Raw genomic sequence first — 12,440 nt, forward strand, 5'->3', positions numbered from 1 at the left:
CAGATCTAAAGCTGAATCATATCCATTTTTGAACGGATTTTTGAACCAGTATTAAAAGCACCAGCGTTTTGTTCAAGCCAAAGCCTCAATCAGGGTTAGCCTCAAGCTTTTTTTCGTTCAATTGATATTTTCGTAGAATAATACTATAATCTGAAACAGCAATGTTTGGCTAAAATAAGTGGTTAGTACACTACAGTTGCAAATAAATCAATATCGCTTTAAAAAACTCAGCTCGCCTTATATTTCAAGTTGTTTTATGCTTAACAGAAGACCGAACTTAAAGTTTGTCTCATATTATTGTACTGGTGAAAAGGATTTCATTTTTTATATTTTAATTGTATTCGTTAATCAACTGATTGTGCCATTAATTTAATTGTCATTTCAATAAAGAAATCAGTAATGCAAAATTCTATGTTTTTCTTCATTTAAACGCAGTACACTCAGTATAACTGTAAAGATTAATAACGAATTTTTTGGACAAGTGAATTGGAATAATGGCAGAATTTGTCAACTCCATCAAAGAATTCTGGACAAGAATGAATTGCCGAGCTCGAAACAGTATATAGGTACACTAGAAATTTTGTCACTACTCGCCAATTTCAATGATGTGCTTTAGCCCAGTAAAATTATGGTCAGTACAAATATATTTCTTTAAAATCACGACAAAACAATGGCAAAGTTCAATTGTTAATTTTTTCAACTTGAAAGCTATTTTTCGCAAACTTCATGAATAAAGTGATGTTACGAAGAATTCTGCTGATTTCTGCTGCAAAAATTAGCTAATTTTTTGCGCAGATACACATTGTTGTACGCAAATAGAAAAGGGTTGACCAGAAAACTGAGAGCAAATAACGCGTACGTAAGGTACATGAAAATATAAGTGTTTACAGTAATTGAGCGCTCATCCAATTCATGCATCACAATAACCAGAACACAATTCGGAATTGACATCGTTAGGAACAAGATTCCAGCGAAGAAAAAAGCCGACGTTGTTCTGTACTTTCTGGCCAGTCGTTTCTCCTCGGCTGATTGTTCAATTGTTCGGTTTATTTGTCTCATTTTCACCGAGCTAGCTGGAACTTCGAGTGTTGTGTGTCCATTTGAGTCCAAAACTGAGTATGGGGTAGATGAAGTTGGATCATTTGCTCCAGAGCTGGAAGTTGTTGTGTCTAAACAAGCCACTACCTTCAATTTTTTAAATCAATTTTTTTGATTTTTCAAATTTTTTTTTTATTTTTCAAATTTTCTTTTTTCAAATTGTATTTTACAGTAAGCTTTATGTGTTGGCCTTGGTGTCGACTCTTGTGAGCATTCACGTTTTTTAAAGGCAAATTAAAACTTTGGTCGGACCCTGTTTTAGACATTGCGTTCGGTCGTACGAAATGACTCATTCATCCCCAGTTGGACTTGATTGTCGATCTTATAACATCTCTTGCTAACGAAAACAGACTTTCATAAGATGTGACATGCACCATAGGTAGCCCAGTTGAACTGAACGCTGAAACCGCTTGAATAGAGAACCTAATCTCAACAATTCTCTCAATTACCCTAAAATAGAAACTGGAAACGTAAAATATGGCATATAATTTGGCTCGATTAGAATGCGAAAAAAAATTCAGGAGAAACAAGGAGGCTCGTTAATGTGCGTTCGCACACGATGATCCGACCCGAGTTTATCTACATTTTTGACTTAATTGTCAACCAAACGAAGAGATAATCAAAAATTGATTTTTGAGTTAAAACAATCGTTACACACCCAAACTACTGATTGAATTAAATAATGCCAAGCCTAATAACAGCGCTCACGAGATCTAATATTAAAAAGACTACAAGAGAAAATACAAACAACAAAATAGGCAAAAATATCACGACAAAAAGTCAATATCTGAATATAAAAGCACCTAGTAACAACGTCAAAATGCAATCAGATAAATCCTTAGCTACACAAACTTACATTTTCCTAACTGCTCAGCAGATGTGATTTTTCTTTAACAGGACTAGCTAACAAGTCGACAAAAAGAAATAAGGAGGTAAAATTCAAAATTCAATCAACATTCTAAAAAAGTTCCATAACTTCAAACGTCCTAAAAACCGTTTGCCTTTAAGGAAATAATTCTTGATAAATTTGCTAAAAAGTCATTAGAAAATCGATAAGACCTGTCTCTGGCTAGAATAAGCCATAGAAATGAACAAAAATTGTAGAAAAACTAAAAAAAGCAGACAAATTGTGAAAAAACAAATTATTGAAGCCACTAAATCAGTAATTTTTATATGAATTTTGTTTCGCTTATTTCAATTGTTATTCACACTAATTCAGCAAAAATTAAACTGAACGATTGAGTAAGTTCACTTAGTCCTTATTTGAGAACCACTGGGATCTGTTATTACGCGAATTTGCAAAAAAAACAGCAAAAGAAACACAAACATTGACCACTCACAACTTTTATGAAAACGCATTACGCACACGAGTATCCACATAAGATCAATAGACATATTAATTTTTGAACTACATGGATTTGAATGGAAACCTCTCAATGATGAGAATAAGTTAAAATTTGACACAAAGGAAGACTATAGAACTTTAGGACTATTCGCTATAAACAGACTGCATTGGAAAACATAATTCAACCTTTTTCAATTCGATGCCTATGAGACTTCTCAGCGTTTTACGACTACATTAAGAAAAAGAAGAGTCAAAATCAGTAAAAAAAATTGAGAGTGAAAAGTGTCGAAGCCATTAAAAGTTAAGTTTTTCTCTAAAATCTTTTTGTTTTCAATTTTTATCCTAACAGCAATAGGATGATTCTTTGTTTACCTAATATGATTTCAGAAAATTAAAAAATATGAACAAGAAAATCAGAAAAACGAAATTTTTGAAAAAACACGTAATGTCAACGCCATTAAAATCAATAGCTTTCAACGGAAGTCAGTAAAAACGCTAAGTAATGCCTCGATGGGAGAGATTTTGATGTTTGTTATTTGTACGTCATCTATATGACATCACAATAAGTTTGAATAAAAACACAACAACAAATACAGGCGAAAGCCAAAAATTCAAAAGAAAAGTTTGACAAGAAAGCGAAGAAGCCATTTAAACCATAAGTTTTTCTCTAATTTTTTTCATGTGTCCTTGAATGTCTTTTTTAAGCAAATGGGAAATATCAGTTTTAGAATAAAGTTATAAGATTGCAAAGGAAACCAAAATAATGAAAAAATACCCAAAAATAAAAAAAGGCTGTGAAAACTCGTGGCATCAAAGTCATAAAACCAAGAGTTAGAAGTCAAAATCACTATTCGAAACAATTTTGGTTGCAGAAGAAAGGATGGGGGTTCTGTCATTACCGGTGATGACTTACAGTTCATAAAAATAAGATTACGATTGGTTAATGTTCAAAAAAAAATTAGAAAAGTTAGTTTTAATGTCTTAACAGTCATTAGCTGTCAACTCAAGGCTTTAGATAGGTTCACTTAATGCTCATTAAACCTATTGCACTTTTAGTTTTTGAGTTTGTGCCATATCCATATGACTACAAAAATTTAGTAAAATCTCAAAAAAAATCTCATCCAAAATTTCAATAACTCAGTAGAAGCCAAAAGAAAACAAGAGCAATTCATAGAAAACGAATTTGTTGTTCATTTGGCTTCATTTGACTGTAAGTAAATCCGTCGTTACTGGAATCTAGATATGAAAAGTGACTATTAGTGATTTTTTAAAACAAAAAAAATGTGAAAAATTTTCTAAAAAAGCAGCTCTCGGACAGAATTCGAGTTACTGTTTATAGTAAACTTACCAATGAGACCAAAACTACCGTTTTTGTCAAATTTCGTCTATTAGGAATGCAAAATTATTTCTTTTAATGGCGTGAAATGTGATCTGGAATTAATACTTTGTAGAGAAGTTCTTATTTCGAACGAAAGTTAAGCTAAAAGTAAAATCATGCTAAATGTCCTGTGTTCACACAAAACTTCAAACCTCGATAACGCCTCGAAAAAAGGAAATTAAAAAAAATCTTTTATACGCTGGAATTACTAAGCTGGACGAGCTTTATATTGATACCACTCATTTTTCTCTACAATGAACATGTCGATAGCCAAAATTGTCTGAACAAAAAAAACCATTTGAGTATACAGTTCTTCCCCCGCAAGTGGGGTCGGGACAAAAAATATCTAATTGAACTTTGAATCTGGAAAAAACTCTCAATAAAAGAGGAACGCTTTCGAGAGTAGCTTCCCTAAATTTATGGGCACGCCCACAATGGAAATTGTGGGCGTCCCGATTTTATATGTAGGGACGCACAAATTTATTCACGCAGTTTGTTAGTTTGTGACTATTCACAATGTATTAAAGTGTGAAAACTACTAGTGACGACTGAGTAAATTTGTTCAAAAAGTATTTATTCAAGGTTTTGAAAGATGTTGCGTAATCTTAAAAGATTCTTGCAAGTTTTTTGCAAGATCGTGCACGATAGCGGTCCGCGATACACTAGGGAAGATACCTTTATCAATTTCAGTGGCAATAACTGACACAGAAGAAGAATGATGGCCGCCTTCGTTAGTTATTTCAACACCAGTTGCAAAATGCTGGGTGAAAAATTCGCTCAACTTCATTTTGTCCCCAACACCGCAACAGCACACGAGATTGCGCAGGGCTATGTAGAAAGGTTTCCAAAATGGGAGTCGAAATTGCCTCGCAATTGCTCGATAAACGATCATCAGGAATATAAACTCGAAAATGACCAAGGTCAAGCGTACTATATGCCATGCGAAGTCAAAGGTTGTGTTCAAATTTCCTCCATAACGGCTGTGGAACGAATATTTTCTGCAATCAACACAGATTTTGACATCTTGACTGTTTTCAATTTTGGCGCTCAGCTAATTTGAGAACCGGTATTTCTTTACATCTATAAAAAGTTCGTACCTGTTTACCAGCATTCGTTATTTTAGTGCAACACCAAATAATTTCTTCGATTAGACTGTTGTGATCCAATTTTTGAGAATGAAAATTTCTTTCCCTAAAAAATTGCTCACAAAAACTGATTTCGTAAAAGATCCCAGGTCGAGAAGTGAGCGGGTGTAAGAAATCATTTTTGAAATCGAGATTGAGTCAAGTTACATGAAACACTTGCGCAATGAAACTTTGAAAAGAATGAGAGCGTTGAGGTAGTGAGGTAAATGTGAACGGATTGCGTCGAAAATTCTTCAAATGATTATTGAAAATATGTAAGGTAAGTGGTGAAAAAGCTGTAAATGAGCGTTGAAAATTTGTAATTTAAGATCTGAAATTGTGTACTAAAAGCGTTGAAAATTTGTAACTGCCGAAAGTGCTGCATTTGTGTATGGAAAGCGTTGAAAAAATTTAAGATGTGCTAAAAGGGGATGAAATTGTGTACGGAAACAAAGAAATTATTTAAAGGAAGTTCTCAAATTGCGAAAATAAATCGTTGGAAATATGTAAGATAAATTGTGAAACCTTGTAAGGAAAGCTGAAATTGTGTACGGGAACTGTTGAAAATATGTCAGATAGGATCTGAGTGTTGAAATTGTGTACGAAAGCGTTAGAAGTATGCAAGATCGTGCTGGAATTGTGTAAGGAAACCATTGAATTTAAGTAAGATAAGTATTGAGAATGTGAAAGGAAAGCATTAAAAATATGTAAGACAAGCGCAGAAATTGTTTAAGGAAAGCCCCGAAAATATGTCAGATAGGAGCTGAAATCGTGTACGGAAAGCTGTGAAAATATGTAGGATAAGTACTCAAACTGTTTACGGAAAGCGTGGAAAAAATGTAAGATAGGTGCTGAAATTGATTACGAAAGCGTTAAAATTATGTAAGATAAGCGCTGAGAATGTGTAAGGAAAGCGATGCAAATATGTACGACAAGTGCTGAATTTGTGTACGGAGATAGTTGAAAAAAAGTAAGATGAGTACTGAAACTGTTTACGGAAAGCGTTGAAAAAATGTAGGATAAGTGCTGAAATTGATTACGAAAGCGTTAAAATTATGTAAGATAAGCGCTGAGAATGTGTAAGGAAAGCAATGCAAATATATACGACAAGTGCTGAATTTGTGTACGGAGATAGTTGAAAAAAAGTAAGATAAGTACTGAAACTGTTTACGGAATGCGGCGAAAAATGTAAGATAGGTGCTGAAATAGTTTACGGAGAGCGTTGAAAATATGTAAGATAGGTTCTGAAATTGCTTGTAAAAGCGTTAAAATTAGGTAAGATGAGTGCTGAGAATGTGTCAGGACAGGATCGAAAAAATGTAAGATAAGAGACGAAACTCTTTAAGGAAAGAGGGGGAAATTTGTAAGATAAGTGCTGAAATTTTCTTTAGAAAGCGTTTTAAATGTGTAAGATAGGTGCTGAAAAGGTGTAAGAAAATTCTTAATTATATGTAAGATAATGGCTAAAATTTTGTTTGGAAAGTGTTGAAAATGTGTAAGATATGTGCTGAAATTATGTACGGGAACTGTTGAAAATATGTGAGATAGTGGCTGAAAGTGTTGAAATTGTTTATGGAAAGCGTTAAAATTGATTAAGTTTGTGCTGGAAATGAGTAAGGAAATGACTGACAATAAGTAGGATAAATGCTGAGATTAGAGATTGTCGAAGGAAAGCGTTGCAAATATGTAAGATGAAATCGTTTAAGGAAAGCGTTGAAAACATGTAAGGTAGGTGCTGAAGTTGCGTACAAAAAGCGTTAAAAATATGTAAGATAAGTGCTAAGAATGTATACAGAAAGCATTGAAAATATGTAAGACAACCACAGAAATTGTTTAAAGAAAAGCGCAGAAAATATGTAAGGTAAGTTGTAAAAAATCTGAAAATGAGCGTTAAAAATATGTAATTTAAGATTGAAATTGTGTACTAAAAGCGTTGAAAATTTGTAACTGACAAAAGTGCTGCATTTGTGTAAGGAAAGAGGTGAAAAAATTCTTAATTATATGTAAGATAATGGCTAAAATTTTGTTTGGAAAGTGTTGAAAATGTGTAAGATATGTGCTGAAATTATGTACGGGAACTGTTGAAAATATGTGAGATAGTGGCTGAAAGTGCTGAAATTGTTTATGGAAAGCGTTAAAATTGATTAAGTTTGTGCTGGAAATGAGTAAGGAAATGACTGACAATAAGTAGGATAAATGCTGAGATTAGAGATTGTCGAAGGAAAGCGTTGCAAATATGTAAGATGAAATCGTTTAAGGAAAGCGTTGAAAACATGTAAGGTAGGTGCTGAAGTTGCGTACAAAAAGCGTTAAAAATATGTAAGATAAGTGCTAAGAATGTATACAGAAAGCATTGAAAATATGTAAGACAACCACAGAAATTGTTTAAAGAAAAGCGCAGAAAATATGTAAGGTAAGTTGTAAAAAATCTGAAAATGAGCGTTAAAAATATGTAATTTAAGATCTGAAATTGTGTACTAAAAGCGTTGAAAATTTGTAACTGCCAAAAGTGCTGCATTTGTGTAAGGAAAGAGGTGAAAAAATTTAAGATGTGCTAAAAGGGGATGAAAATGTGTACCGGAAGCAAAGAAATTATTCAAAGGAAGTTCTCAAATTGCGAAAATAAATCGTTGGAATTATGTAAGATAAATTGTGAAACCTTGTAAGGAAAGCTGAAATTCTGTACGGGAACTGTTGAAATTATCTCAGATAGGATCTCAAAGTGCTGAAATTGTGTAAGAAAGCGTTAAAATTATGCAAGATTTTGCTGGAATTGTGTAAGGAAACCGTTGAATTTAAGTAAGATAAGTGTTGAGAATGTGAAAGGAAAGCATTGAAAATATGTAAGACAAGCGCAGAAATTGTTTAAGGAAAGGGCTGAAAATATGTCAGATAGGAGCTGAAATCGTGTACCGACAGCTGTGAAAATATGTAAGATAGGTACTGAAACTGTTTACGGAAATTTTGGAAAAAAATGTAAGATGGGTGCTGAAGTTGATTACGAAAGCGTTAAAATTATGTAAGATAAGTGCTGAGAATGTGTAAGGAAAGCAATGAACTTATGTACGACAAGATCTGAACTTCTGTACGGAGAGCGCTGATAAAATGTAAGATAAGTACTGAAAGTGTTTACGGAATGCGTTGAAAAAATGTAAGGTAGGTGCTGAAATTGTTTACGGAGAGCGTTGAAAATATGTAAGATAGGTGCTGAAATTGCGTATAAAAGCGTTAAAATTAGATAAGATGAGTGCTGAGAATGTGTCAGGACAGGATCGAAAACATGTAAGATAAGAGACGAAACTCTTTAAGGAAAGAGGGGGAAATTCGTAAGATATGTGCTGAAATTTTCTTTAGAAAGCGTTTTAAATGTGTAAGATAGGTGCTGAAAAGGTGTAAGAAAATTCTTAATTATATGTAAGATAATGGCTAAAATTTTGTTTGGAAAGTGTTGAAAATGTTTAACATATGTGCTGAAATTATGTACGGGAACTGTTGAAAATATGCGATATAGGAGCTGAAAGTGCTGAAATTGTTTACGGAAAGCGTTAAAATTAATTAAGTTCGTGCTGGAATTGTGTAAGGAGATCACTGAAAATAAGTAGGATAAGTGCTGAGATTAGAGATTGTCTAAGGAAAGCTTTGCAAATATGTAAGATAGGTGCTTAAATTGTGTACAGAAAGCGTTGAAAATGTGTGAGGTAGGTGCTGAAGTTGCGTACAAAAAGCGTTAAAAATATGTAAGAAAAGTGCTGAGAATGTGTAATGAAAGCATTGAAAATATGTAAGATAAGTGCGGAAACTGTTTACAGAAAGAGGGGGAAATACGTAAGATAAATGTTGCATTTGTGTATTGAAAGCGCTCAAATTGTGTAAGATAGGTTCTGAGAATGTGCAAGGAAAGCTTTGAATATATGTAAGATAAGTGCTTAAATTTTGTACGGAAAGAGGTGGAAATACGTAAGATAAGTGCTGAAATTATTTTATTTTAGCGCTTGTCAGCGCATTTCTTACACATTTTTCGTAAAAAATCTTGACCTGGTTAGGAAAAAATAAGCAAAACTCGCACGATTGAACTTATATATAAGAAATAAAGAGAATTGATTGGTTTGTTTAAAAAAATTATATTTTTCCGGTTAACTTCTGAAGAACGAATCGAGCAATGAGATAGTTTTTTGAAAAAAATTGAGCAAGATGAGTGAACATTTTTTTAATGGCCAGCCAATGTTATTAGAGACGTTTGTTTCCACACAAAAACCTATTTTTTCATTTGATTATATTAAATTGAAAACTTTGATTGCAAAGGACTAATATCCGTTTTGAACACCATAAAAAGATCTTAGTAATCCACATGTGATTCTCGGTAACCATATTGGGTCATGTATAGTTTCATAGAATCTTAGAGAAATATTTCAGATAATTAAATAAATGAAGATCATTTCAATTTATTCCTCCACAATAGATCAATCCCAAGCGCATCAATGCGTCTGGGTCGTTTAGTTAATCTAATTTTTGCAAAAAAAGAAGTAAAGAACCAGTATCCCACAACAACCAAATCTACAGCTGAGAACATTTTTTCTCACTATATATTGCAACACGGCAATTTTCGTTCACACTTGACCTTAGAGAATATTCTTTCTCGGGAGCTCAAATGAGCGTTCAATTGGTAATGCACCAACAACACCAACTTTAATGAAGACAATTTATACGGTTAAAAAATAAAAAAAATGGATTTTTGAATTATAGGGACCGCAGATTATAATTTTTATCATATATATATATATATATATATATATATATATATATATATATATATATATATAAATACAATATATAATTTTTGTCATATATGAAATCTTAGAGTTGATTTTTAAGAAAAGAACCCCAAAAATTGTTCCGACAGAGATGAAGAGATGACCGCTTCTACGCATTTAGCGTTTTAAATTTCTCAAAAAAGTTAGTAAAGCAACTATTTATTAATTTTCAATTGATTTAACATGAAATCGTTTTTGCGGCATCTGATTTTTTTTAAGTGCACACCAATTAATTTCGGTTTTCATCGCGTCGTTCAGAACCTATTGCTTTTAAAAAAAATTTTAAGTTTAAGTTTATTTTTACCTGTCAGAACTATTTCTTGCGGGCATGGTTCTTCTATAGAGAGTAATTGACATTTTTGAGCAATCCTGGCAACACAATACATAAAGTTCTGATGATTTAATTTATGATGAAGGCCACTACAATCTTAAAAATGGTTTTGCAACACAAACATCAAAACTCAACCCTTTCTATTTCCTTTTTTAAGTTAAACTTTTCTTGTTCTAATAATTAGCGCTTCGGTATTTGAAATCAAATCTTTCGCTGCTTATTCTATCAAACAATTTTTCTTCACCCAATTTTTGCTAAGTGATCACGTTTTCCTCCTTTATTCAATTCTTCTTCTTTGAAGAAACAAACGATAAAAGAGTTGCTTAAAATTTCAGCTAATTTGAGTTAAGCTTGGTTTCTGTTTTTTCCATTAACTTTTTAGTCAACAAAGAAGATTACACTTTTCCAAGCAATTTGTCTTAATTATTTGACTTCTGTTTTTATGAGATTGAATTGTTCGCAGGCTATATAATTGCTCGATGCATTTTTTTCCAGTTCCAAAAGTTTGGTCTGCAATTGAAACTTTTTTAAATTGCTAAATTTATTTTGAAGAAATTTTATTGGGAACTACTGTTTCCTTCAAACAACAGGATTTGATTTTTGAAACCTCTAGACCCATGACTATAATGAATTTCAGTTTAGCTGATAAATTGTCACTTTTTACGACTAGGATATATGTGGTTTGCTCCAATGTTATACTTATTAATCAAAAAAAACTCGAAATTAATTCTTTTCTTCATCTCAAATCTACAATAATAGATCTTAAGCCAAAATTTTGTGAATTATGGCTTTTAGCTGGGTGCTTCTTTTGCTAAAAGGATACAAAAACTCTAAACCCTTTGTAAAGTTCAGTTTTGTCCATGTTTGTTTGTGTGTATGTGTGTTTCTGTGTGTGTGTGTGTGTGTGTGTGTGTGTGTGTGTGTGGGTGTGCATGAGTGTATGTGCGTCTGTGTGTGTGTTTGAGTGTGCTTGTAAGAGCGAGTGAGTGCTGCTGTGTATTTCGTGTATATTCGGTGTTTGTTTGTGTGTTTGTGTGTGTATGTATTTATGCGCTTTTGTATGTACTTGATTGTGCTTGTTTGTGCGTTTGCGCGTGTGGGTGTGTCTGTGTCAGTGTGTGTGCTTTTGTGTGTGTGTGTGTCTGCTTAGTGTGTGTGCTTGTGTCCGTTTGCATGAGTTTGTTTGTGTGTTTGCAAGTGTTTGTGTGTGTGCGTAATCGTGTGCGTGTGTGTTTGTGTGTGTGTGTGTGTGTGTTTGTGTGTGTGTGTGTGTGTGTGTGTGTGTGTGTGTGTGTGTGTGTGTGTGTGTGCGTCTACATATGTTTGTGTATATGCCCGTGCGTGTGTCTTCTTGTGTGTGCGTGCGTGTGTCTGTTTGTGTGCGTGTGTGTGTGTGTGTGTGTGTGTGTGTGCCTGTGTGCGTGCGTGCGCGTGTGTGTGCGTGTACGTATGTATGTGTGTGTGTGTGTGTGTGTGTGTGTCCGTGCGTGTGTCTTCTTGTGTGTGCGTGCCTGTTTGTGTTTGTGTGCGTGTGTGTGTGTGTTTGTGTGTGCTTGTGTGTGTGTGTGTGTGTGTGCGTGTGTTCGTGTGCGTGTGCGTGTGTGTGCGTGTGTGTGCGCGTGTGTGTGTGTGTGTGTGTGGGGGGGGGGGTTGTTTGCGTTTGTTCTTTTGTGATATGTGTGTGTGTGATTGTTTGTATTTGACAGTTAATTGAACAGTCTTTAATTGATCAGGCACTTAGTACAGTCATTAATACTGGATGAATGCCCCATCTTACTTTTTTATCTGTTTTCTTTTAATTTTACTTTTTCGGGATTGCAATATTGATTAGATATTATCAGACCACAGTCAACTATTTTTATCAGTACTTCATCAATCATCCGGGTCAAGGTGTCACCGCCATTCAACGCAAAATAAGCGGTGAATGCGGGAAATTTTGTAAGATAAGCGTTTAATGCGGTGAAGTTACATCAATCAGAAGGTGAATGCAGTGAAAAAAGTTTTATCCCCTGGTAGCGGAGAAATTACGTTATTTTACCGCTGAATTTAGCGGTGAAGTTACATAAATTCACTACTTCGAAAAAAAGGTTTCCAAATTTTGTGAGATATTCGGTTAATGCAAGGAAATTACATATGTTCACCGCTTAACGTAGTGACCAATTTAGATAAATTCACCGTTCAGAAACAAGTGTCAAAAAGATAAAAAGATAAGATTAGATGGTAATTTTAGGATGGTAAACTGATGGAAGATTGGGGGATAATGGGGAGTAAGGGAAGAGTTGTTAGATTTACCCCACCTAAAATTACCCCTTAATCTAACATGTTTTTGAAACTTTTTTCTAAGTGGCGAATA

The 12,440-nt window shown here is 33.8% G+C and overlaps 1 protein-coding gene across 1 annotated transcript; it reads right to left on the bottom strand.

The window, feature by feature from the left end:
- Positions 1–352: 352 nt before the first annotated feature.
- Positions 353–6,766, bottom strand: LOC142354722 (uncharacterized). Its single transcript, XM_075407097.1, has 2 exons — positions 4,497–6,766; positions 353–1,169 (listed from the first exon to the last, which is right to left on the bottom strand). The coding sequence occupies exons 1-2, from the start codon at positions 4,711–4,713 to the stop codon at positions 742–744; spliced, it is 645 nt and encodes a 214-aa protein (XP_075263212.1). The 5' UTR covers positions 4,714–6,766; the 3' UTR covers positions 353–741.
- Between the last annotated feature and the right edge of the window lie 5,674 nt (positions 6,767–12,440).

Source organism: Convolutriloba macropyga, chromosome 15, assembly GCF_964194025.1.
Source record: "Convolutriloba macropyga chromosome 15, txConMacr16.3, whole genome shotgun sequence".
NCBI lineage: Eukaryota > Metazoa > Xenacoelomorpha > Acoela > Convolutidae > Convolutriloba > Convolutriloba macropyga.